This window comes from Mus musculus, chromosome 17 (assembly GCF_000001635.26).
Source record: "Mus musculus strain C57BL/6J chromosome 17, GRCm38.p6 C57BL/6J".
In the NCBI taxonomy this organism is placed as follows: Eukaryota; Metazoa; Chordata; class Mammalia; order Rodentia; family Muridae; genus Mus; species Mus musculus.
The window spans coordinates 49,428,118-49,455,638 of record NC_000083.6 but is presented as its reverse complement, the minus strand read 5'-3'; the positions used below and the strand labels follow the sequence as shown (position 1 = coordinate 49,455,638).

The following is a 27,521-nucleotide window of genomic DNA, read 5'->3' as shown; positions in this document are numbered from 1 at the left end:
TATTCAATTGCCTTAGGATGGTACATTCTGGATTTGCCTCTGGGTGCAGAGACTATGTCCTTTGGCCTTTCTAGGGTCCTTCTCCACCCCCTGCCCATCCTTTAGGGAGTGTCTTAGAATGTGGCTAATGGGTGCTCATGAGGTGGTCATGTGGTAACAGTGAGCGCTTGGGTGCCTTCTTGACAGACAAGAGTCCCCAATCCTCATCTCCAAAGCTGGCACCGTGGTTTATTGGTACGCTGTGAGGGTAAAGGTCACCTTTGACGCTCCTTTTCCTGACACATGCCAGAGTAGACAGGTGTGGGCAGACCACAGTGAACAGAACCAGGTGTGGGTAGATGCTGGCACAAGACCTTAGGGTTGTGGTCCACAAGTGTGCATCCTGTCGGAAGAGAAGGCCGGAGATGGGGGTGGGGGGTGGGGGGTGACGGTCTGTGATACATTCCTTAGGGAGTTTGTGCTTTTCCTTCCTCTAAGTGGGTTCCTCTGCTTAGTGAGCCCTTATTCTCTCCCCGGGGAAGAGAAGAGAGGACCCTAAATGAGAAGGGCTGCATAAAGCTGTCTGTCTGAAACAACCTGAGCAATATGATGTGTGTGTGTGTGTGTGTGTGTGTGTGTGTGTGTGTGTGTGTGTGTGTGTGTCTTGGGTATCCAGTATCAAAACTCCCATTGCCAGAGTCCTGGAAGGTGTCAAGGCCTCAGGTGTCCTCTGGTGACGACACCTCACAGGTTAGTGGTAAAGAGACAGGGTGATCCTAGGTCTAATCACTAGATTTAGAGGGATATGGCATCTTTTCCTCAGCCTGAATTGCATCCCCTTGGGAGACATGACTGGAGAGTGTGGCACTCTAAGCCCGATGGAAGTCTCCCCGCTGCCCTCCAGTCTTACTAATGAGCTTCACCTCTGTCACCACAATGTCCCTGCTGACTGCCTTGCACATGTCATACACCGTCAGGGCAGCCATGGCAGCCGAGGTCAGCGCCTCCATCTCTACCCCGGTGGGACCCCGGGCCCGGCAGGATGCCTGGATCAACACAGCGTGGCGTGTGCTGTCTAACTCCAGGTGTACCTGCACGTGGCTCAGGGCCACATGGTGGCAGAGGGGGATCAACTGACTGGTTAGCTTGGCTGCCTGGACTCCAGCCAGCTGGGCCACCACGAGAGCATCGCCCTTCTTCAGTTGGTTCTGCTGGACAAGCTTGAAGGCCACGGGTCCAAGAAGAACCATGGCAGAGGCCACAGCCACCCGCTCTGTCTCCGGCTTCCCACCCACATCTACCATAGATGCCCGCCCTGCTGAATCCACATGAGTTAGCTGATTTGAGGTCGGCCCTGGACCTGAGGGGGCATCAGGTGCCTGGGACCCTGTGCTAAGGCACTTTGAGTGAGTGTCAGGGTCTGGATAGGAGCTGTAGTGTCTCTGAGGGGAGCCAGACCCTAGGCACTGTTGAGACAGAGGAAGGGCCTTGGGGATGCAGTGTCTCTTCCACAAAGATGCCATCTGGTCAGAGAGACACTGTCTGGCACTTGGATTCCGAACACGGAGGGGATCCCAGGAGAAATTGCTCCAACGAGCTGGTGGGGAATCCTGAAGCATCAAAAGTACCCCTGAAAAGCAAGAAGGGAAGAGAAAAGAGACTAAGCCCCCAAAGCAGTCCTTTCTCCACCTCTTCTCCTGCCCCGCTCCTGCCCCACCATGATTTCTTATTCATACTGGGGAAAAGAGAAGAACAAAGGCAGACAGAGAAGGAACTGAACAGAAGCCTTTGCGAAATAGCAGTCTGCAGGATCCCCAAGGTTCCTTGGATCTGGGAACCAGTCTGACTTGATGTCCTTGTAGGGATTGGCACCGTTTAAGTAGATGAACTGTAACGCAATTTGGTTTGTGCTCCCCAGCACTTGTGGAGCGAGATCACGTCCGGCTCCCTCAGATCACTTCTGGCTCCCTGTGCTTCTGAACTCTGTCCCAAAGCTTTCCTGTGGCATTCCTAAGGCCTGAAGGATCAAATAGCTTTGATATCCATTCATTTCCCTAAAACTAGCTAGGTCTCACCCTGGATCACCCACCATGGATATTTTCACTTTGATTCTTTTGATGGAGAAGAAACAGCGATCATGTCATTGACAGGTAGGACATCAAGCATTACAGTTCATCTACTTAAACGGTGCCAATCCCTACAAGGACATCAAGTCAGACTGGTTCCCAGATCCAAGGAACCTTGGGGATCCTGCAGACTGCTATTTCGCAAAGAACAGACAGAAGGCTGATGTCCTCACCATGATCAGCAGCACATGGGAGTGGATACAACCACCATGGCCCTACCAACACAGAACCAATAGGATCTCTAAGTGTACTCTCTCTCTCTCTCTCTGTCTCTCTGTCTCTGTCTCTGTCTCTGTCTCTCTCTCTCTATACACACACACACACACACACACACACACACACACACACACATACACACACACACACATATATATACACACACATACATATATGAACTAGGAGCTCCACTCTCCGAGAAGAGCTAACTCAGTGAGCAGCAGGGATGTAGAAGCCCCTGCCTTGACTTCCAGAGAGGGGTTCTGCCATTCTATAGTCTAAAGGCGAGGGGGTTGCTATGGGCAGGGAACAGCAGACATGGAAAGTTTTGGAAAAGATAAAGGTAGGGGTTTAAAAAAAATGTAGACAATTAACGTCAGAACAGGGATTGCCTCACAGAGGGAGTCCGTCCCCCACCCCACAGGACCCCCCCAAATGACAAGGGTGAACAGTTACGTACTGATAGGTCACCCACCGATGAGGATCATGGGCCGGTTCTTCATCTGGGCAATATTGAACATGCCTGGCATTAGGGAGGGATGGGCAGGGAGGAAAGCAAGGGAGGAGAGACAGGAGTGAATGGCATGGGTGGATGAATGTGCCCTAAACACCTGTGCACAGCCACAAGCGTCCTGTCAAACCCCTCATGTACATTGCTGCAAGGCTACCCAGTCTGGAAATGCCCAGGGACCTGGTATTCCCTCCTCTCCCAAAGACAATGCATGGGAACCCAGGGAGCCAGTGGTATCTCTCAGCATGATAAAACACTCCTGGAGAATCTGGGGGTTCCCTGTGCTGCCAATGCTATGCCAACTTCCTCAAAGGATAACAACCATCACACCCTAAGTTCAAAGTTCCAACGGAAAGGGACAGAGGCCAGACCTACACTTAGAGTGGGCAGCCTTGGCCCAGCATTGTTTATCCTTCTACTCCCCCTCCCTCAAGCTTCCTCCCACTGACCCCGCCCACTCCTGTCCAGCCCTTACCTGCGTGCTGCCGCTTCTTCCTACCCACTGCGGCCCCAATGATTCTCAGCAGCTCCTCCTCAGAGGCCCCCGCCCGCAGGTGGTCCCGCAGTGACACCTCAGAGTTCCCAAAGAGGCAGACCTGTTGTGGATGAGAACACGCCACTTCATCCCAGAGCCTCTACCTCCAGCTTCTAAGCTGCTAGCCCCACCCAGCTAACCGGCTGTGCTCCTGCCTCCCATAGCAGGATCACACTTGAGACAGGACCCACGGCCGTGAGAGACAGAAGAGCCTGCATGGAGGGGCCAGAGAGGCTGGACAAGCAAGAGGCAAAATCATATTCCTTTAAGACTGTACGGTGTTTGTGGAGAATTTAAAAGATACAAAGGGAGAACTAAGAAGCAGGGCTGCTGCTATCCTGAGATACCTGATGGGGATGGCAGCAGCATGAGAGGGGACCCCCAACCAAGAGGAGCTGAGCACCCTAGAGGTGGTACACACATCTTGGTTCCCATCAGCCCTTCCTGGTCCCGTTCAGTATGGACACACATGCCTGCGCTGCCCCTGACTTGGTTGATGGTCCCCGCTTGGTAGCTATGCAGCTGAGTGATATTGGAGACAACAGGTTCGGGGGTTTTGGTTTGTTTCTGAGGCAGAGACTCAGTCTTGAGCTCAGGCTACATAGTCCAAGATGGCCTGGGACTGACAGTGACCCTCTTCCATCTGACTCCCGAGTGCTGGGATCACAGGCGTGAGTCATCACACCTGGCCGGAGATGCCGTCCTGTGGCCCCTCAGCCTTGCCTCAGTCACGGTGACGGGGATGGAAATAGGGATGGGGATATGATAGCTTGGAAAACCTACAGCGATGCTGCCACAGAGCCTTCTGTATGTCAGCTGTGCGCTGAGACACAGAAGAACGTTTGAAAAGATGGGGAGGGCAGAACTCGGAAGAAGTCAGGGCTCTCAGATAGAAGGCCTGGCTTCTCCAGTATCCTGAGCATCCCCCCTTCCTTCATCACAGGGCCCCGTTCCTCTCTGCCCTTCACTGACAATACTAGGTTGAGTCCTCCATAGACTTCTCCTGTGTGCTTCCTGTGCTGCCTTCTGCCTGGGAGTTCAGGAGGGAGGAAGAGAAGGCTCTGGCTTTCCCCTGTTCCCTCATCTCTGGCAGCAGCTGCTTCCTTCTACAGCTGAAGCCCCAGCCCCCTTCCCTCAAGGCTGCAGCCTCACTGGACCCCGTGACACTGCTTCCTACATCTCCCACTGACGTGGGGCCAGCTGTTGCGCCTCAGAATCCCTCAATGTCCCTTAACCATAACTCTCTCTAAATAAGCGTTCCGTTTCTCTTTAGACACCTACCTTACATTTCCCATAGTGACCTCGATGGGATTGCAAGCATGCAGCCATGCTTGGCTTTCTGCATGGGAGCTGGAGGTCCAAGCTTGGGTCCCCCGTGATTGCACAGAGCTGTCTCCTCAGCACAACCTCACATCGTCACCCTCACACACCTCTGTGCCTTCATCATTGCTCAATGGCCTTTTACTGAGCTTAAGTTTAAATCCAATGAAGATGAGGTCACGTCTCCCTCTTATTCAGAGACTTCACTTTGCTCCCTACAGTCAGAAACTGCTCTGAATCACAGCTCTCAACAGTGTGGACCCTCAGATCTGACATCAAGCAGTGTGAGTCCAGATCCCAACCTTTCTTCGAGGCCCATCATCCTCACTGGCCAGCACTGACACACATGGGACCTCTTTGAATTTGGCAATGAGTTCTTATGGCCTTAAGGAAACGGACCTTTCCATAGGCACAGGCCAGGACACAGAGCATGGCAATGAGCCGAGTGAGTATTGGGTGCTGGCTTCAGGAGTGAGCCCCTGGCTGGGAGGAAGAGGCTAACCATGATGACATGATGGTGGAAAGTGGGAGAACTGGGTAGCGAGGAGTCCTTGGGGTGGGAGGGGTAGAGCTGCTCACCTTGAGGTTCCCATCAGCTGTGATGCGCAACCGGTTGCAGGTCCCACAGAAATGCTCTGACATGGATGTGATGAAGCTGATCTGACCCTGGAAGCCAGGGATCTTAAAGGCCTAGGGGGAGAAGGGCAGTGGGAGGGTGAGGGTAGGCTATCCCTCACTCCCAAGATCCCATTGGCTGATGTCAGGACCCTGCTCTGCAGCTCTCTTTAGTGTGGTGATTGACTCATGAGCCCCTGCCTCTGCTTGGCTTGCTCTGGAGAAAAGTTGCTATTGGATACAAGTATATGTGGATGGGAGGCCTAAAGAAGCCTGTGTGGAGGAGAGAGACAGGATTTACCTGCAGAAACCTGGCCTCTGATGTTGCTTAGTCTTACCCATCCCCATCTAGGCTGCTCTTTTAAGCAACCAGGGCATTGCTGAACACCCTGCTACACTCTGAGCTCACAGCAGCACCCCACCAACTCTGATGATGGCAGGACCATCCCCCAGGTCTACCCTCCTGCTCCCCAACCTTGGCAGTGCTCGAGTCCTCCTCCGGCAGCTTCTCCAGCCCTGGCCACCGCTGTCGGATGGTGTCCAGCATCTCCTTGTAGCTAACCATCTTCTTGAAGTTCCACTTGTTGCCTGTATTTAGTTGCAGTTGGCAGGGGAAGCTTTTGAACCAGAGATGAAAGAGACCCTGCCCAAGGATCAAATCACATCTAGACTTGACTCCAGAATGTTCCACACCATCCCTCCCAGCACCCACCTGAGGTTTCAGCAGAACCAGGGACAGCCCTAAGGCCCAGCCACCCCTTCCCTCCCTACCAAACCCCTTGTCACTCACCGTCAAATGGCATGTACTCAATGAAGCGCACGTCCAAGGGAAGGCCCTCTGTCAGGGCCACGAAGTCCAGCAGCTCGTCTTCATTCAGGCCTCGCATCACCACACAGTTCACCTGGCCAAGGAGAAATGCGTAGTGAGAGCTGTCTGCAGCATGCTCTCATGAGGGTGAGCTCAGGGGGCGGGGCACCTGGTCAGGACCCAGCCCTTGGCTCTTGACACCCAGTGTTCCAGAGGGGAAAGGCCACTGCTTTTTTTCTGCCCCTAACCAGGGGGAAGTGAGGGTTAGGGGTAATTTGGCAGGAAGTAGTGGGAGATACATGGCCAGGTGTCACGGAACCAGGGTCAGGAAGGAAGGCAGGAGTCAGCAAGAGTGATAGGCTCTCACCTTCACAGGCTTGTAACCCAGCTCGATGGCTTTGTGGATACCCTCCATAACCTTGTGGAAGCCTGCGGAGAGGGAGGAGCAGAGATTCAGGGACCCCTCCCCCCCTTCTCCAGGGAATGGCCAGAGTCACATGGAACAAGTTTCCTCCCATGAGTCAGACAACAAGCATCTCAGGCTATGCAAGCCAAGAGGCAGCTCCCAGACATGGTATATGACATGAGTCTTGTTTGTACTAAATTCAGAGTATAGCAATACGATTTTTGTTTCTATTAACTTTTTTTTTTGCGGGTATGTAGGCATGTGCACGTTCATGTATTTGTGTGGTGTATGTGTGCACAAGTGGAGGGTGTCTCTCTGCAACTGTCTCCCTCGATTTGTTCTTTCTTTATTTCATATTACATATGTGGCTGTTTGGCCTGCATGTTTGTCTGCACCACCTGTCCTTGGTGCCCATGTGCCAGGGACTCTGGTGGAGTCAGCTTGACAAAGCGAAAGCTGGGAAGCTGATTCATGAAGCAAAGAGTTTCAAGGAAACTCCCTTCCCGGGGGCTTGGCATTTTCTCCCTAATCTATATAAACCATAAAATTAATTTTTCCATTCCCACATTAGTCTAGTGTATAGATCCACGTGCACTCTATATAGTATTACCTTATAGTAAATGCCTTTTAAGATTGTATTCTAACATAGCTAAAGCCTTTTTCCAGTGTTCTTAGATTCCAGATAGCAGCAAGGAGCTTAACCTATTCAGTTAACAATTAAGCACTTGCCATTTTACTCAGCTGTTTACAGATAGAGACTAAAAGCCTCACTGAGATAGAAATCTTTTACTACAGGCTACTTCCATGTCAAGTATAAGTTGATATACTACCCTGATAAGGGGAAACTCTCCAGACAAGATAAGTTTTATTAGACCTAAGAATTTAGAGCTCTGTGATAGCGCATTACTCTTAAGGCCTGTCAAGAGTTAACAACCCCCTGATGCTTTTAACATTAAAGTGTGAAATTCTTGCCTGGCATTAGGCTGATCCTAGGCAGGGCTTGTTATCCCTAATGTAAACATTTAACTAGTCCCTGTAAATTCCTTTCTGCTGTAACTGGTGAATTTCAGTGTATCTTGTCTTTTTGTGATTTGTATCCTCTGATAATTCGTTGTTATATAAGTCTGAAGCTCAACCAGAACAATACATTCAGATTCAACACATCTTTCGTGTATCTGTCTGTCATTTTCATCCGGAATCTTTGTCCATCTGCCTAAGAAATCCCGTTCTTCACAGACCAGGGACCCAGATTGTCTGTGGCAGTTGGCGCCTTCGAACAGGGACAACTGGGCAGATTAGTCTTTTCTTTTCTTTCCTTTTTTTCTTTCTATTCTTTATTTTCTCAGGCAAAGATAGGACCTCGTCAACCGCGCTGCAGACGGGCTGATACGTATATCAGTTAAGAAACGAGTAAGTTTTTATCATGGGGCAGTCAAAATCAAAAGGGAATATTAAAGCGTGTATAGATGCCTCACTGGCTGTAATGCAGGAATTAGCTTACGCCACAGCAAGGAAAGGGAAGAAATTCGGCGCTACGTGTGGAATTACATGTTTCGGTTGTGAAAAACCGGGGCACCTGAGAAAAGATTGTAAAAATCTCTCAGGAGACAAGAAGAGCATTCCTTTGGGTCCCTCCCAGTGTTGTGACAAGCACTGGAGAAGTGAATGTAAATCAAAGTCCCATAAGGATGGGACTCAGCTCACTAGAGAAGCTGGAAAGACAAAGAACTATAGAACTGCATGTTTCGGTTGTGAAAAACTGGGGCACCTGAGTAAAGATTGTAAAAATCCCTCGGGGAAAGAAGGGCCTTTCTCCAGGTCTCTGTCCAGGCTGCGGTGGAAACGTTGGGGGAATGATTGCAGATCAAAGTCCCATAAGGATGGGACTCTGCTCACTAAGAAGCAGGTAAGGCGAAAAACTAAAGGGGCAGTCTCTTAGCCCTGTTCAGAAACTGTGGAGCTCATTATAAGACACAGCTCCAGTTAGAAGAAAAACTTCAAGTTGTGAATTCTGATACTTTAGGCTAAATTAAAAGTTATGGTTAAATTATGGTCAAAGTATAAAAAGAGACTTCATAAAAGTCAAAATATAGGTCACTTCTTACTGTTACCTTATTTACAATTTCCCAATCTTACATTGTGCTAAAAATTTGTAGAAAAGGCTCTATTGAAAGTTAAGTAATCTCCTAAAACATATATAATTCATTCCATAAATGGTATTTTTGTTGGTTGCAGAAAATAGCATTTTTTGCAGGTGACTATAAAATATATGACTAAGTGTGGACTGATGATGGCTTCAAAAAGATTCAGCATGGTAAACTTTTTGGCTATTTGAGACATTTAGCGTATAGAGATTGTGTGTTTTCTCAAAAATTTGCCCTCAGATTAAATAAATTAAAAGTTTGGATGCTTGCCAGAGCTGTTAGAAAATTTTGGGTTTTAATCTTGGTTCAAAAACCTCTTACAAGCAGGAAAAGAAAGGAAGGGATAAAAGAAAATGGATTTTAGAATTCTCCCAGGGACAGAGAGAAATCGGGGGACGCCCTGTTTCATTCTCTCTGGCCCCTACAGGAGAAATTCTTTGTTGTCTAATATTCGGTGCACCAATCATGTCAATTCATGTATGTCGTTTGTTTCATTGTCTGAATGATTGTGTCGTTGTCTGAATGACTGTTTTATGTTTCATGTTAAAAAAATAAAACAAAAATAATGGTTAAAACTTTACCTGCTGATTCACTCTCAGTTTGCACAAAGGAGGCTGAGAAAGAGCCTTCACTATAGCCATAAATCAAGCACTGCAAGAGAGGCCCTGCTAGAAACTGTTTTTAAAGAAAAGGAATCTGCAACCTCTTAGTTCTAAGGCAAATAAGCTGATAGTTGTTTTTTCCTAAAACTTTCTCTGCAAGTTTGTGATCATTGTGTTTAGCAAATAACAAATTGCTTTTTTATCTTACAAGTATAGCTATAAAAGGTAAAACTCTTTAATTGATCTAAATTTATAAGATTCATGTAGCCACTTCATTTGGTTTTTGATTGGTCTTAAAGGTATAAATATGATCTAACATGTCTTGGTCATAGAGAATTGGTTTATAAGTTATTTGGGTATAATTAAAAAGATGTAACACTGGTTACAAAGTTAACTTAAAAGTAGTAACTCAAAGATAGAGTCATTTTCAAATAAAAGCACCTGACATAAATCAGCCCAGAGAACTAGTCCTCTAAAGATACTTCTAAATTGAGATAACATTTTATGTAATTCTTATCCTAAAAGATAGACTTATAAAGATAAGATTTTAAAACAATGTCTCTTTAATGAAACATTAAAATTTAAACTGTCATACATTAATGAATTAACAGCCAAATTTTGTAACGTGATAGTGATGTTTTTAGTATTGATTTTAAGGAGAATAAATTGTTTAAAATTGGGTCTTACTTACCAAAAGTTATAGATATGTTCTAATATTGCAACAAAAACTTAAAAATTCTGATTAAAATTGCCAGTGTCCCATTGACTGCAGTTTGCAGTTTAATCAAAAGCTTAAGACTTTTAACTCACCCATAATTAAGATTATTACTAGAATAATCAACTTATAAGAGAGCTAATGCTGCTCACTTGGGCCATTCAGCCATACAAAGCAAAACAGAATTAACTAGATATATTCATCTTTGTACAGAAATTAGACCCTCACACAATCAGTTTGACTATGGCTGCGGCCTTGTAGGACCATAAAAGGTCATAAAAGAAAATGTTTAAGGTATAAGTCATCTTAAGAAAGATTGTCCAAAATCAGAGGCATGGACAAACAGTTAAATTGCTCCTTTAGAATCTGTCCTCATTGCAGGAGGGCAAGATGCTCAAATTAAAAAATATATACATTTGGGTTAATACAAAGCTTAAAGCAGCCTCAGAGAAGCTTGTGCAAAGTTTCTTGCGTTTTACAGACTGCGCCTAGAAAAGTTCTTGAAACTTCACCCTCCCTGCCTTCAGGGGGAATTTCTTTTAGCTAAACAACATTTTTTCTTTTCAGATCTACCCAAGTGTTGTTCATGATTAAGTCTAAACTCAAGATTTATAAAAAGTCAATCAGGCTATAAAACTTATAAAGGCATTACAAGATAACTTGCCTACTTCATATTATTATAGATTTGAATGTCTATTTTTTCCATTTGTAAAAAGTTTATTTCTAGTAAACTGGTGACCATTAAAGGTTTTTGCCCCTAGGTACGGCTAATATAGTCTTATATTATGTAAGAAATTTTCATTGTCCAGGCTTCAATACAAGAAGCAAAATAGTTTAAATCTTTCAGTATATATTGTTTCCTAAGTGGAGAGTATTTTATTAACTAATGTCTCTAGAGAGAAGTTTAAAGTTCTGAAAAATAGTTGTTGCTTCATAAGATTCAGAGGCAATGTCTTTTTTAATATCTAGGGTTTTAGTTATATTAAAAAATTGGTACAAATTTACTTCAAAATTTTATTTTCAAAAAGCTTCCAGGAGATGTTAATTGGCTAAGACCTCACCTTAAATTCACCACAAGAGAACCTAAGCCTTTATTAGGTACTATCAAGTGAGATTCAAGTTAACTGGTGAGAACTAAAAAGGCTTTAACAGAAAGTAGAGAAAACTTCTATAATATATTGATATCGATTGTAATTGATGGCAATCAAATATTAGCTACATATTCTAGTTATTGTTATTAAATGTGTCCACAGCTATTCTTTGGCAAGAAAAAACATTAATGTAAAAATCATCTTTCTTCACCTCAAAGTTTTAACATCCTATTATATATAAGGCTGCTGTGGTACTAATTAAAAATTAAAAATTCTTTTTTCCAAACAGCTATTAGTTATTACAAAATATTGATATTTGACCTATTGCATACCATCATTTTAAATAAAATTAATATTCATCTTAAAAATAAGCTAATTGCTTATTATACATACTTTTGTAAATTCATACATACATGCATCCCATTTACTGTATTTAAAAACAACCTTTCTATGGAAAGAAAAATATATGTAAATTGGATCACATGTTTATTCTTTTGAGTTTCTGCCTACTTCAGCACAGATAATTAAATTATGTGCTGTAGATAGTGTTTTAAAATGTTAAAGATTGCCTGGTAAAAACCTCTTAAGGCAATGCCACGCTAGATTTCTATCCCAGGTAAATTATAGATCTTATAAAAAAAATAAATGCCATATAATCTCATTCTTTACATCATCAAAATAGTAATGCTTGAGATAATAATTTGGTATTTAAAATAAATAAATAAATTAATTAATTAATGTGCATGTCATATTGTAAAGATTTGATCTCAGTGTCCTCAGTTTCTACCTGTTATACACATTGGTATTAATTCTTGAGGACGTATACTTAATCAATTATTACAAATAGATACTTTTTAATTTTACAAAAATAAATCATGCACATGTGACTATTGATACCTTTTTAATCTTTCTAATTACAACTGCTCTAATAAAAATAGCAACTAAAAGTATCGTTGCCTATGTTGATTTTTTTACTTGGTGTTCCAAATCAATTAAAACTGGCTATTATAGCCAAGCATTTGAGATGTTTTATCAACAATTTAATGTTATCCATGTTACTGAGATTTTTATTATTCCCAAGGAAACAGTACTGTGGAACCTTAAATCTATATCTTTTAAAAATTTAGATGTCAAAAATCTCTCTAAGTGTCTATGGCACCCTACAATCAGACATACTCATGAGATAAAGGGATCCACTTATTGGCACATGGTATGATCCTGTTCAGATACTTAATATGGGGGAGAGGGGGCAATATTTCTGTTTTTTCCACAGAATGCTACAAGAGCGTGCTAGCTCCCAAAATGATTCATGTGACAGGCTGACCTGTGAGTTCCTGAGTGCCCCGACAGTGGTGACCAGAAAGCTGTATTGAGTGCACAGAGGAAAAAGAAATCAGTCACTCATAAGCAAAATAAAGAAACTCTTCCTATCTCCGCCATGGACTACAACAAGGAGAGCAGACCTAGTGTCAACTTGGAGACAACTAAAACAGCTGACTCGTGAGGTGGAAGGACTGCTACAAAGTATTGGACAAGATTTCATCAGAGACTGTTTTTGGCCATTCAGGCCAACTCCCCTATAGCTATAAAAGCTTGTGTACCTTACCTGTATGCTTATTGTTAAATGATTTTAAGAGTTAAGATCACCAATCTTAACAAGTCTTTTTATATACATTGTAATTCCTGTCAATTAACTAATTGTGTAGAACCTAATTTAGACAAGGAATCTGCTATTATGATTTTGCTTAAGAGACCTGGATATATTTTACTGCCTGTAGAGTTAGGAAACGATCCTTGGTTTGAGAATTCGGGATTGCAAGCTTTAAAAAGACTAAAAGAACTTATTAGACCTAAGAGATTTGTAGCAGCTTTGATCCTGGGAATTACTGCTTTAATTGCTATTTTAACTTCCTTTACGTTATCCACCACAGCCTTAGTACAGCAACAACATACTGCTCACTTTGTTAATGACATGCATAAGAATATCTCTGTAGCTTTGTCAGAGCTGTATTTTATAGATAAAAAATTAGAAGCAAAGGTTAACGCCCTAGAAGAAGTCGTGCTGGCAATAGGGCAAGATATTGCTAATATCAAGACCAGGTTAGCTACTAAATGTCATGCTTCTTTCCAATACATTTGTGTTACTCCATTACCTTACAACGCCACAACTAACTGGGAAAAGACAAAAACTCATTTACAGGGTATATGGAAAGATACTGATATTTCTCATGACTTAGAACAGTTAAAGGTAAAAATTTCAGATATTAGTAAAAGCCATCTGGACACTTGGAACATTGATGAATTGGCTAGAGATTTAAAGAACAACTTAAGTGCATTAAACCCTCTGGATTGGGTTCAATATATTATCCTACTTGTTATTATTTTTGGCATTACTTTATTAGTAATCATTGTGTTTCCACTCATCTTTAGAGTGCTCCTGAGATCTGTAGCTACGACGAAGCGGGACATCCTGGAACTTCGGCTGAGAAATAAAGATAAATTATCAATTATTAAAAAAAAAAGGGTGGAATGCCAGGGACTCTGGTGGAGTCAGCTTGACAAAGCGAAAGCTGGGAAGCTGATTCATGAAGCAAAGAGTTTCAAGGAAACTCCCTTCCCGGGGGCTTGGCATTTTCTCCCTAATCTATATAAACCATAAAATTAATTTTTCCATTCCCACATTAGTCTAGTGTATAGATCCACGTGCACTCTATATAGTATTACCTTATAGTAAATGCCTTTTAAGATTGTATTCTAACATAGCTAAAGCCTTTTTCCAGTGTTCTTAGATTCCAGATAGCAGCAAGGAGCTTAACCTATTCAGTTAACAATTAAGCACTTGCCATTTTACTCAGCTGTTTACAGATAGAGACTAAAAGCCTCACTGAGATAGAAATCTTTTACTACAGGCTACTTCCATGTCAAGTATAAGTTGATATACTACCCTGATAAGGGGAAACTCTCCAGACAAGATAAGTTTTATTAGACCTAAGAATTTAGAGCTCTGTGATAGCGCATTACTCTTAAGGCCTGTCAAGAGTTAACAACCCCCTGATGCTTTTAACATTAAAGTGTGAAATTCTTGCCTGGCATTAGGCTGATCCTAGGCAGGGCTTGTTATCCCTAATGTAAACATTTAACTAGTCCCTGTAAATTCCTTTCTGCTGTAACTGGTGAATTTCAGTGTATCTTGTCTTTTTGTGATTTGTATCCTCTGATAATTCGTTGTTATATAAGTCTGAAGCTCAACCAGAACAATACATTCAGATTCAACACATCTTTCGTGTATCTGTCTGTCATTTTCATCCGGAATCTTTGTCCATCTGCCTAAGAAATCCCGTTCTTCACAGACCAGGGACCCAGATTGTCTGTGGCACCCATGAAGGCCAGAAGAGGGCACTGGGTTCTTGGAATTATAGAATTTCTTTATTCACTAACTCACCAGTCCAATGCAGGGTTTTATTACATGGGACAGAGAAATGACTGTTTTCTTGGGGATACAGTTCCTTAATTGGGGTTCACGGGTCATGCTCTCAATAATTAATGATTACAAATGTTATCTGTAAAACACACTCCTGGCTCCAAGGCCTGGATGTGGCCTATGGGCCACAGTTAGCTGACCCATGATCTGGCTGTCTGCCCAGCCTACATGGGGAAACTGAGGCCCTGCTGCGGTCATTACACACCACTTTGTAGGATGTAGGCACCTCTCTCACTGGCATGTTCTCAACAGCTGCTCTCTCAGAGGCAGAGAAAGGTCAGAGCACAAACTGGATGTCTGAGACCCTGACGTCGGCTGTTGGGTGGGGCTTGTACTAAGGAGGGACTCAGGAGAGGAGGGAATGATGCAGAGATGGGGCAGTCTGAAGCGTCCCTTCCACTTCCCACTTCCCAGAACTCTTGCTCTCTGTTCATAGCCCTCTCAGAGGGAGTGCCCTAGAGCCAAGCTCTCTGTGCCCTAGGCCAGCAAAATCCTGTCCTCACACGCTCTGTGTTGCATGTGGTAGGAACCTCCCTCCCTCTGAGCTGTCTCCCTCCCAACGGCACTCCAGGGGATACCGAGACATCGAGACATTGGCAGAGGCTGTTCAACATGGTTTTACGTTTCGTTCCAGCAGCCATGGCATGAGAACCTGAGGTTGATCCCCAGGATGTGTCAAGAGCTGGATGTGATGGCGTGTTTGTAATCCCAACCCCGGGAGGTGGAGAGGCAAAGTCAGGGCTCCCTGGCCAACCAACGTAGTCTATCTCAGTATATCCCAGATCCCAGCAAGAGATTCTATCTCAGAAGATTCCCCATGGACAACTCATGAGGAACGACAGCCGAGGTTGTCCTTTGGCCTCCACCTGCACAGGCACTGGCAAATGCATAAATATAAACCTGTCCCCCCGCCAAAAATAAAATATATAAATATATAAATTCATAAAAATTGTATTGAGGAACAAGCGATGAGGTACGGCTGGTACTGACACTGGTCAAAAGAAGATGATGGACAGCCGCCTTTCCTAGCCCTGCTCCCACCTTCCTGAGCCCTCAGTGATGGACAGCTGACACCCCCAAATTCAAAGAATAGAGTGCCCGTGGGTAAGAGAAGCCAGACTCTGACCTAAGGAGACTAGAGCACCAGGCTGGTTCTATCTGCTATCACAGGGTCCCTGAAGCCACCACATGGGAGACACGTGTGAGAATATTTGAAGCAGACTGAGAGGAATTGAGGCTTAGGTCTAGATGGCACAGGAACCCAGTGTGCTCCGGGCCTGACAGCTCAGGGTGATCATTTCCACATCAGCTGCTTCACCTGTCTCCAGGCAAACAACTTGGCCTTGGTATTTATTCCTTACTGAGCACACATCCATAATCCAGACACCAGGAGGAAGTGACACCCCCCCCCCACAGAGCACCCCCCTCCCACTCCCCCACAGAAACACACAGAGCCCTGTCAGATCCTTGGAGAGAACCACACCTCAGCCTGCCTGCGATCACCTTTTCTGCGGACGATGAACTCAAACTTGGCGGGAACCAGAGTGTCCAGGCTGATGTTAACAGCATTGAGCCCTGCTTGCTGAAGTCGGGGCAGCAGCCGGGCTAGGTTGATGCCGTTGGTGGTGAGGCCGATGGTTCTCAGCCCTTCCAGCCCATGAAGTCTGGCTGGAGAGATAAGAGGATTGCATTAGGCTGTTTGCCCTGGGAGAAGAACAGGAGGGCAAAGCTCCTACTCCACACGGACCTCCTGCAAACCAGGCTGGGCTTCGTAAGGAGAGTGGAAATAAAAACCAGGATAAGAGAGAGCCTGGGAAGACGGCTCAGCTCTGAGGCCACTTGTTTCTCTTGCAGAAAAGCCAGGTTCAGTTCCCAGCACACACAGGGCAACTCTAGATCTGGGGATGGGGAGTGGGAGGTGAAGTATTCTTTTGGCCTCACCAGGAACCAGGCACACATGTGGCACGCGCACACACACACACACACACACACACACACAAACACATATGCAGACACTCATTTAAATAAAAACCAGTATAAAGATAACCATCAGCTGAAGCGCTGGGTGCTTGCCCTGGGCTGGGTGCTTGCCCTGGGTTGGGTGCTCTGGTAAGGAGGTTAGCTCAGTAAAGCCAAGAACAGGGACTGCTCCTCATTTAGTAGACAAGGAAGGAAAGAAGCCTCAAGAGATTAAGGGAGTTCTTAAATTTCAAAGTTAATAAGCAGAGTTGAGGGGCTGAAGACAGAAGGCCAGAGCTTGATGATAGGGGTCTTCTTCAATCACTCTCCACTCGGTTCTTTGAATGAGGACCTCTCTCTGAACCTGGAGGTCACTGGCTTGGTTGGACTGGCTGGCCAGCAAGCCCCACAGATCCTCCTGTCCCTGCCCCTACTCAGCACCGCTATAACCTGAGCATATTCCACCATACTTGGTTTTTTCCATGGGTGATGGGGTATGTATGAACTCAGGTCCTCATGCTCACACAGTAGGCATTTTACTGACTCAACCATCTTCCCAGCTCTCGGAGCAAAGGGAATCTTAGGGAACGCAAAAGAACAGAGGAGAGGAAACTGTGAGGCTGGAAATACCCTTTCTGGTCACTCAGATCCAATACTGTCTGGGAAAGATGCACCGTGAGCTATGGTCTGATGTTCAGCATCTCGGAAAGGCCTGTTGGTAAAGGATTGGTCCAGGAGTGGTGCTATGGGGAGGTAGTGGAGCTGGATAAGAGGTGGAATCTAATAAGAGGTCCTTAGGCCATGGCCAGGGGTGGGAGTGGTTAAGAAAGGACTAGGGCTCTGAGAATCCTCTCTCTGAATCCTGGCTCAAGACAGACTGAGATACACACTGCAGCCTTCACCATAGTCAGAATCCATGAAGCCCACCTGACCCTGAGTATCCAAAGAGACCGTTCTCTCTATAAAACCCATTGCTAAAGGTGTTTCATTATAGTAACACAAAGTGAGTAATAGAGTGTCAAATGTTCAGGGTGGCTACTTTCAATCAACGACTAGATTGCAGTTGGATTTTAAAAAAATTAACTAGAACTATTTTTTTCTATAATTAACAAGTTTTCTTTGACAAGGTAGGTGTCCTAGTTAGAGCTACTGTTGCTGTGACAAAACATTATGACCAAAAGCAACTTGTAGAAGGAGGGGTTTATTTCACTCACAGTTCTATATGACAGTTCATCATCAAAAGCAACAAGAGCAGGAACTCAGTCAGGGTAGTGTCTTAGTCAGGGTTTCTATTCCTGCACAAACATCATGACCAAGAAGCAACTTGGGGAGGAAAGGGTTTATTCAGCTTACAATTCCATGCTGCTGTTCATCACCAAGGAAGTCAGGACTGGAACTCAAGCAGGTCAGGAAGCAGGAGCTGATGCAGAGGCCATGGAGGGATGTTCTTTACTGGCTTGCTTCCCCTGGCTTGCTCAGCCTGCTCTCTTATAGAACCCAAGACTACCAGCCCAGAGATGGTCCCACCCACAAGGGGCCTTTCCACCTTGATTGAGAAAATGCCTTACAGCTGGATCTCATGGAGGCATTTCCTCAACTGAAGCTCCTTTCTCTGTGATAACTCCAGCTGTGTCAAGTTGACACCCCAAATCAGCCAGTATAGGGTAGGAACCTGGATGCAGGAGCTGATGCAGAGGCCATAGAAGGATGTTGCTTACTGCATGCTCTTCATGGCTTCCTCAGCCTGCTTTCTTATAGAACCCAGGACCACCAGCCCTGGGATGGCCACACCCACCATGGGCTGGGCCCTCCTACCTCAATCACTAATAAACATAATGCCCTAAGACTTGTCTATCGGTCAGTCTCATAGAGGCAATTCCTTGACTGGTGTTACCTCTTCCCAGAAGACATAGCTTGTGTCAAGGTGACAGAAACAAAGAAACAGAAAACCCCAAACAAGACCACAAAACAAAATCATACAAACAAAACCTTATCAGCACAATGATACTTATAATAGATAAAAATAATAAAAACACTAACGGTATGAAATAAAATTCTAGGAGAAAGAGGCTTCGCCTCTCAAGCCTGCATTATGACACCTGGGTGGGGTTCAAGGGCAAAACCGGCTCAAGTTTCAAAGTCAGTGAAAAGAAAGCAGTGATTATCAGAGTACAGCACATTGCACTTCAGAAGTAAACACATCCATTCTTCATAAGACATTACACAGCAATCGACTAACTCAGGTTTTCCCAAGCTCGTGTAAACTAGCTGAGCCTAACTGCAAAGGCTGCATCTTTAATCTGCCTAGAGAAATCCTGAAAGCGATTAACCGTAAAGACAGTCGAGAGGGATGTGGGTAGACACAGAAGGAGAAGTCAGAAGAAAATCAAGTGGCTCTCCCAAGAGAAAAAGAGGAAGGAATCTGAAACCAAAGGGCAGTTTAAGCTGGCTGATGGTGCCTGCACTAGAGGATCAGAAGTTCAAGGCCATCCTAGGTTACATGGGAGTTTGAGGCCAACAGGGGCTAAGGAGAGTTTGTCTAAAACAAGAAAATTATACACCACACACACATATGTATAAAAGCATACATACATATATACACACAGATATGTACATTATGATATACATATATGCATGTGTGTATATATGTGTGTATCTTAAAGTGACAATACCGGCCATAATGAGGCAATTGTATGACTTTTTTTTAACATACATATATATATTAAATTGGCAAAGAGATGGGGTAATACCCGATGATAGAGATCATAAAGAGAAAAACAGTAATGGAAAGAACAAAGTATTAAACAAATAATGGGCTTTTCTCAGAAGTTTACCCGAGCTTCTGAGAAGTGATTTTTTTATGAACGGGAAATTATACTGAATGCCAGCAGGACACACAAGGAAGAGTCTGTTCAAGGTCTATGTAGTACTTTCTTAAAACTCAAGGAAACCGCATACAAAGGGAACATTAGGAACGTTCAGAGAAAAAGATGGGTTACCTCAAAGAAGCAAGGACTGAACAAAGTGGGACCAAACTCCTCGCCATCAGCAGGACAACAAAGCCACCAAGAGACAGATGTGGCAATGTCCTTCTTAACACTGCACTTCTTAACACTGCAGGGATGATCCTCAGAGTCAAATGCTGTGTGTCAGGTTTGGATAGACAGCTCAGTGGCTAAGGGCACACACCGCTCTTCCGGAGGACTAGAGTCCAGTTCCCAGCACCCACAGAAGGTGGCTCATGACCACCTGTAACTCCAGCTCTGGGGATCTGATGCCCTCTTCTGGTCTCCTTGGACACAGCACTTGTGTGCACCCCCCCCCCCCCCCCCCCGCCTAGATACAGAATAAAAACCAATTTAAAACAAAATTAAAAAAAACAGTGACAGCCCATATTTAGTTCACAGTCGGCACCTTGACAGGTCTGAGGGAAGAGGCTCTGGGAGGAACACAAAGAGACAGGGTGGCCAAGGCCTTACTGAGTTGACAAAATTTGGGCAGGGATGCTGCAGAGGGCAAGTTACAAGGTCCTGTCCAAGGGAATGCTATGGCCAGAGAGGAAGGAAGGGGCAGAGAAGTGGCTAGCAGGAACCTGGCCACAGGGCCTCGTGTGAGGACTCTGAACTCAATGTCATAGCAAGCCACTGTGACTTGGCCTCCAGTAGCTGAGACGCTGGAAGAGGTGACACTCTCCTAGCCACCATCCCTCACCAGAACAACGAATGAGTAGTAGCTCTCTTAGAAGGTGTTCCGGGGCTCAATGTCTGCATGAGTGGAGTGGCAGCTGTCAGATAAGCAGGAGTTAGCGGTGGAGTCCTGCTAGATGAGACAGGAGACAAGAACAGGAAATGGCATGTGACCAACTCACCCACGATGTCCACCACATCCGGTCGGATGAGAGGCTCCCCACCAGTGAGACGGATCTTGTCCACACCTTCCTTCACAAAGAGGCGGGCAAGGGTCAGGATCTCCTCTGTGGTCAGTAGGTCAGCTTTGGGGGTCAGGGGCACACCCTCCTCGGGCATGCAATACTGGCCTGAGAAAAGAAAGGGGATGGAGAGGTAGGAGGCAGGTGCGGCAGGCAGGTGTCCTGCTCCTCTACAGACTGACAGTTGTCCTGAACCCTATCTGAATGGTACAAAGGCATTTCTCATCTCCCTGTAATCTGGCCTTACGTCCCTCCATCACAGAGCTGAGGGCTTGGGTTAAAGAAGATAAATTAGGCCAAAGCAGAGCCTCTCAGAGCAGGGGAATGCCTGTGACACTGGTTGCTTTAATCCGAGGGCACTCAGGCAGAACAACCTAGAAAGGCCAGGGCCTTGTCCCGTGTCTGACAGCACAGTCCATTCTCAGCCAGTCTAGCTGTGGCAATGTAGGCCTTTCTGCGAAAGCCATGAGACAAAGAAAATGATCTGGCTTGCTGAAAGCCACTGTCCTGTTACCACAGTGTCCCCGAGTCTATCCTATGCACAGATTTGCATCAGCTTGAAAAACCTAGGGGCGCTTTGTCTAGATGAAGGAGCAGAGTGGAATAAAGACGAGATGCATGGGGTTGGGGTAGAGGACACCATTTCCTCCCATCACTCTCCGCCTTTACCAAGAGTCAGGCTGGATCTGCTAGACTCACGGGCATGTCCACCCCTGTCGATGGGTCATCTGAGGCCCCAGGCAGCTATCAGCACAGCCCAACACAAAATCACAAAGAAAACATGGTGAGGCATTTTGCAATTCTGTGTGTGCTCGTGTGCAGATGTATAGGCCAAAGTTCAACCTTGGGTCTCTTCCTCAGTCACTCCCCCATCTTATTTTTTGGAGACAAGGTCTTACTTTTATCAGGCATGTGCAGACTCAGCTAGGATCATCAGCTAATGAAGGGGTCCATCTACCTGCCTTCCCAGCACCGCGATTATGAGAGAGTACCCCATGCCCTGCCTTTTAAAAAAATTTTTAACATGGATTCTGAAAGTCTCATACTTGCATGGTAGGCTCTACCAACCGAACCACTTCCTGAACCCCTGCAATTGTGTGTGTGTGTGTGTGTGTGTGTGACTTTGTTTATTTCTTTGGACCCCAGCTACCAGGTTCTCAGTGTGAATTCTGAAGACATCAACATCTTGTAACAATATCAGCAGACTGGAAATGCCTATCTGAGTCCTAGTGTCAAACACAGAACGCACACCTGGACTCTCAGGACGGAAGAGATGGTGAGAACCAGAAAGCACATGTGTGGTACATTCTGTTTGGGTAAACACTTACCAAAGACACATGCGCTTACTTACTCAATACATATGAAATATAGTGGAGGGGGACAGGAGGGGGGCAGAGAAGGAGGGAGCAGGTGAGGACAACAGGGAAGGAAGTGGACCCACACGGCAAGTCTCCAGCATCCCTGGGATCGCACAGTGAGTCGTGTGTGCCGGTATGGCTGGTGCTGGCCCAACACAGAACAGGAGCACCTCATGGTCATGGCCATGACTATATTTATAGCTCCTCTGCAATGCCATACCCTTTCCCCAACCTGCAATGCCATACCCTTTCAACCCACACCCTTGGCCATGTCCTGGACTTGGGAAAGAACCCTGAAGAGGAAGTACGGCCCCAGACCTACTCTTTACCCTAAACCTGATCAAAACTATTTCCAAATCGAATCTCAAGGAGACCCAAGCTTCCATAATCTGAAAGCTAACTTCAGCCTTCTGTAGCCACTCCAGGCTGACCAGCCTGACAGTGAGGTGAGAGGTGAGTGGGAAGGAGGAAAGGGCTGACTGGGAGTGACTGCAGGTGTCACTCTGGCAGAGGGACACTGGCCTGGGGATGCCCAGGGGGAGACTCACATCGGAGGTTGCACTTCTCTGTGAGAGAGATCCGCAGGTAACTATGTTGTCGGCCAAAGCTGTCCGTGAGGAAGGCAGAGAAGGGAGCCGCATGCTCCTGGAGGAACTGGAGCCTCAGGGACAGCCCCTGCAAGGACAGGGACATGGAGCATGAGCCCTTGCTACTGACTCTGGGAGACTGGCAAAATGGCTCCGGTGTGGCAAGCTGAGGTAGCCCACACATGAGCTAGCTGCCTTACATCTTCCTTACATCCCAGCACCTCCAGCCCTTCCAGTTAGCCACAGTAACAGGTACTGTTCCTCTCTCTGACTGAAGGAAAGTTCTACCCACCAAGACTGCAGACAACTTCGCTACAGGATTTTGCACAAGCCAGGCGTGTTCAAGCCCAGTGTAAGTGCACGGGAATTCTAGATTTTTCTTTATGCAGCTCCTATATTTTGCATTCCTTACCTAGTGCCAAAAGGAAGTGATTAGCCAGCCATTGTGTGGCCTAGGGGAAGACTGGTGTAGACTTCAAGAGCTGAGCTACCTAGGAGACAGGTTTGGGGCAGAATGGCACCTTCCTATCCATCAACAGCTAGAGGGAATCCAGCCATGATTGAGTAAGTCACTCCAGGTCCCAGTTCTTCATGGTGCTCCTCCCTCTAATTTAACATGTGGTTGTGCAAAGACGGGGAGGAGCCAAAATAAACCCAGGAATTGGGAGTGAAAGGATCAAGAAACATGACTCAGCAGAAACCCCAGAGCAAGTCTGGCCAAGGAGTAATTAAGGGGCTGGCCATTTGCCCAACCCTCCAACACACACCCCCTTCCCTCCCAGCTGGCCAAGCACATTTATCATGATACAGGAAGCCCCACCCCTGACTCGGTTCCCCTCCCTCATCTTATGACCTACTTCCACCCCACCCCACTTCCTACAGTCTCCTGGAGGTGGTGGGACCCCCCACCCATCCCATCCGAGGATGCTGACCAGTGTCAGAGCACTGTGTAACATCTAGGTCTGCGCAGAATCATTTCCAGGCTAGTCTCTGCCAAATGGCTTAACCCTGTACCAGGTTCTCAATGCTGGCATCAGGATTTACCACAGAGCTTCCAGGATAGCTGGTGAGTCCTGCCAGCACAAGTTGACTTCCTCTGAGTGCCTGTACTCTGTACTGCACAGGCAGGGCTGAGGAACCTTTTAAGCCAGGAGAGCAGTCCTGGTTGAGTGCAGACTTTGAAATCTGGTACTCGCTATGGACCAAGGGCCTGGATCCTTTTAAGTTCCAGGCATGCCCTTGGCTTTGGCTGTTGCAACAGGATGCTGACATCTACAAAGTTAATCTGCCCAAGAACCACACAACTGTTTTGCAAACAAAACAACAACAAACCCAAACAAACAAAAAACACCCATCTACCCACCCACTCACCCACCCATCATTTTATAAGTTATGACTTTGTGTTGGGCCCCATTCAAAGCTATCTTCGGATACTGATGGCTTGTAGGTAGTGCCTGAAGGATGAGGACATTCTAGAGAGACAATGTGTTTCTCCCTGTCTATCTGGACTTCTGAAAAGAGGTTCCCCCAGGGAGCTGGAATTTTCCCCAGGAGTCTCAAGCTAAGAGAAGGAAAAGAAGGTCATATTGAATAAAACTACATTTTTCTGTTTTTTTTCATTATTAATTTGACTCATTTGGCTTCTTTCTTTTTTTCTTTTTTTTTTTTTTTCTTTTCTTTTCTTTTTGGTTTTTAAGATACAAGGTTTCTCTGGGTAGCCCTGGCTGTCCTGGATCTCACTCTGTAGACCAGGCTGGCCTTTAACTCAGAAATCCACCTGCCTCTGCCTCCCAAGTGCTGGGATTAAAGTCATGCGCTGCCACTACCCAGCCTCATTTGGCTTCTTGAGGACGGTGGCCAAGCCTGGCTTGCTCCAGCTGGGCACGGGCTCTGACATGATGCGCCTGCTTAGCTTGCTCTTCTGCAAAGTCGAAACAAGCCCATCTAATTCAACTGGAGGTCCCTTATAAACAATTTCAGTAAGTGACTGCCATGTGGGCTGGTTAACATCATCAAGTTGCCCGGATCTAGACCTGCCTAGGAGACAAGCCCCTCTAGGCATGCAAGAGATTATCTAGATTAGATTAACCGAGGTGGGAATTCAAATGCCTGCTTTGCAGGGATCTGAGTTCAATAACCAGAACCCATGCTTATAAAGCTAGGGAGAGAGGTACGGGTGGATCCCTGATGCCAAACTGCCAAGCCCTGGTTAAGATCAAAAAAAGATCTTGTCTCAAAAGCAAAGTGTATGTCACCTGAGGAGTGACACCTGAGATTGTCTTCTGGCTTTCAAAGACATGGGCACATGCACATGAACATACATACCACACGCGCACACACACACAGACACACACACACACAGACACACACACACACACACAGACACACACCTCAAACTATTTAATAAACACTGTCCCAAGCTTTGTTAAATGGCTTTCTCCCCAGTTACCTAAGAGTGGGGGGGGGGGTCTTTGCATCTCTGTTCCTGACCAGCATAGTCCTCTCCCCTGAGACATGGATTTCAAGGAACTGAGTAAGTTGAAAGCAAAAAGGAAAGACTTTCCCAGTACCATCCTCCTTGCTGCCTCCCCCCAGCACCGTCCTCCCTACTCCTTCCAGAACCACTCCCGTGATTTCTCCTGCACCAATTCCTGTCTTCAACACCCACCTGCCAGCTTTTGCTCTTTTCTAGAACTCTGAACAGCTAGGCGACTTTGTCTTTGCCTGAGTCACCTAGAGTCCTTTAACCCCACCATAGGCAGTGGGCTCAGGCCTCAGTCCAGAACTCTTTTCTGCCCCCCCAGAAAGTCAGAGTAGCGTTCCAGAGAAGGAAAGGGTTTGCCTGAACTAAATGTTCAGGAAGCTGTCTGTTGTACCTCGGCCAAGACAGCAGCTCCTCTCCATTTCCCTTAGGCGCCTGTGGAAGCTGTCCACCCGTCCTTAGACTGCCCCAAGACCCCCTTTCCACTCTGCACAGCCAGCTCCCACCTAAGATTCAGTTCTCTTTCACACCCACACCGTCACACGCAGGAAGCCCAGTGAGCATCCACCATGGCTCCCCACCTCAGCCCACCAGAGCACTGTGAAGGGCAGGCAGAGGGTCCCTGGAGGAAAGGAAGGCAGGGCGAGGGTGGCGGATGTTTGCACCTCTGCTCCTGCCCACTGGCAGTTCTATAAAGGAGCTGAGTACCTCATTTCACCTCACCTCTAAGATGCTCTTACAGATCTCATGCCCTATGCTCCTGTACAAGGTGAGCCGGTTTAAGCCTCTGGATTTATAGACAGAAAGCAAGGGAAAGTGAGTGCACAGACTAGAAGCCAGGTAAACTTAGAGGCCAACGAAAGATAAGATCACAGGTCTCCTTAGGCCTTGCTCTGTCTACTGCTCCACCTAACTCATTAGATGTGCTTCAAGCAGCCAAAAGACATTTGCTGGCTTGGCTGGCTACATGCACTGAGGGAAACACCGGAGGAAATACTTAGAAAGGCGAAGGGAGACCTAGCATCTAGGAACTGTCAATTAGTGGAAGACGGTCCCAAGTGAGATATGCAGAAAGCAATGTCTGAGGTACCACTGAAAGAATGACTGCTTGCCCTGGTAGGATGTGTCCAACAGGACCTAGTACAGCACCCCAGGGGAGAGGCTAGCACAGGTGTTTCTGTTTAAGGTCCCACCTTTACTGTGCCCCAAGAGAGAGTGTGAGGCCAAGGGGCCATCAGCTAGTCACACTGCACAGGCCCCCTCACAAAAAGCACAAAATCCATGATGAGGAAGAAAAAAATTATTTTTTGCTAGTATCGGTTTTTAAGAGCTCCCATGGTGGCCTTGGCTATCCTAGCGCTTTTCACTCAAGTACAAAGTTCAAGGGTTTGGAGAGCCCTGTAACAACAAGCCTGCTTTATCTGAGGATCCCAGAGAGGCAAGTCTGAGGAAGTGAACGCTCTGACATAAGCCTGCCTATGTCTTGAGCAAGATGGGAGAGGCAAATATTGTGAAATTCAGAGTCCTGGGACTTCACGCTCAGTTCTGGAAGACAGAAGCGGATGGAACAGTTTCGCAGGTTTCCCTAACCATTTAGATAAAACAACAAACTTAAGACCTACCGTCACTGGAAACACTCGGAGAAGTGCAATACAGGACCCTGCCCCTCACTATGAAGACAGGCAGGAACTCCTTATCACGGAACCTGATCTTGCTCTCGTTCTCATCAAATGAGGCCACCCCATCCCAAGAGAAAGAAGATAGGTCATGGAACCCTGCCACAACAAAGTGACAACCGGCTGTGCCGGACACCTGGCTAGCAATATTTTTTAGTCCTTGTCAAAGAAGCAGTTGTCCGGGGGACACCTGACTGCACTGGCACCCTCCTCCCCGGAGGTGAGGAATAATGTTTAATAGACTGGGTGGAAGCGAAAGCTGGAACAGCTCACTGGAACCTAACTCTCACTCCTTAATAGCACCCCCTTTTCCTGCTGCAGCACAGCTACCTGTTATTAGGTGGTTCTCCAGGGAAGGGGGTGCAGGGGAAACTGAGGAGTCCTTCCCGCTGGGCAGGAGTGAACTCAAGCAACCCAGCAGTGAGTGCCCAGGGTCCTCCCCAAAGGAAGCCTCAGGACAGAGTGCATTCTGAAGATTAGGGTGGCTTGGATCGCCCTCCAGGTAGGTGTGTGCAGGCGGGCTGGGTGGGCTCACCTCCCTGGTAGGTCTCGAGGGCTCCCCGGGGCGAGGCTGCGTCACCGGAGCCCCCGAGCTGCAACCCCGAGCATTGGACCTCAGGAGCTGCCGCACTATTCCGAACGCAGGCCGCGCCGCCATGAAGTCAGCAAAGGAAGTACCCGGCCTGAAGTGGGCCTCCAGAGCACTCTAGCCCGGGACCTGGAACAGAGTCATTTCGGAGGGGCGGAGCAGAGGGCGGCGCCCAAGTAGCCAATCAGCGAGGGTGCCTCTCCGCATTGCCCTCTGGAAGTTGTAGTCCACGCGTTCCGCCCCCTTCCAGGACGGAAGCGTGTTCTTGTGCAGAAATGCCAAGTCTGGGAGAGCTATGTTCTTTTCCTTCAGCTTTGCTTGGTCTTGGATTTAAGCTGTCTTTAGATGCAGAATTTAAAGGGGTGACATAAAAACTTCTAGGCACGTTATACT

At 46.5% G+C, this 27,521-nt stretch overlaps 1 protein-coding gene and 1 long non-coding RNA gene across 6 annotated transcripts; one reads left to right on the top strand and one right to left on the bottom strand.

Moving 5' to 3' along the window:
* Positions 1-203: 203 nt before the first annotated feature.
* Mocs1 (molybdenum cofactor synthesis 1) lies at positions 204-27,289 on the bottom strand. 5 transcript variants are annotated; one of them, NM_028464.1, is made up of 11 exons: positions 27,075-27,275; positions 22,343-22,469; positions 20,377-20,544; positions 16,053-16,217; positions 6,478-6,539; positions 6,093-6,204; positions 5,778-5,890; positions 5,267-5,377; positions 3,308-3,428; positions 2,782-2,844; positions 209-1,609 (listed from the first exon to the last, which is right to left on the bottom strand). In NM_028464.1, exons 1-10 carry the CDS (start codon positions 27,195-27,197, stop codon positions 2,789-2,791), a joined length of 1,158 nt encoding a protein of 385 aa, NP_082740.1. In that variant the 5' UTR covers positions 27,198-27,275; the 3' UTR covers positions 209-1,609; positions 2,782-2,788. The 5 variants fall into 5 exon arrangements, with proteins under 5 accessions (XP_006524743.1, XP_006524744.1, XP_006524745.1 ...); NM_020042.2 differs by having other exon boundaries at positions 2,797-2,844; XM_006524680.3 differs by lacking the exon at positions 22,343-22,469 and having other exon boundaries at positions 204-1,609; positions 2,797-2,844; positions 27,075-27,289.
* On the top strand, positions 12,160-13,571 carry Gm41595. The gene is made up of 2 exons (XR_876866.1): positions 12,160-12,573; positions 13,499-13,571. It is a non-coding gene; the product is annotated as a predicted gene, 41595 (long non-coding RNA).
* Positions 27,290-27,521: the final 232 nt, after the last annotated feature.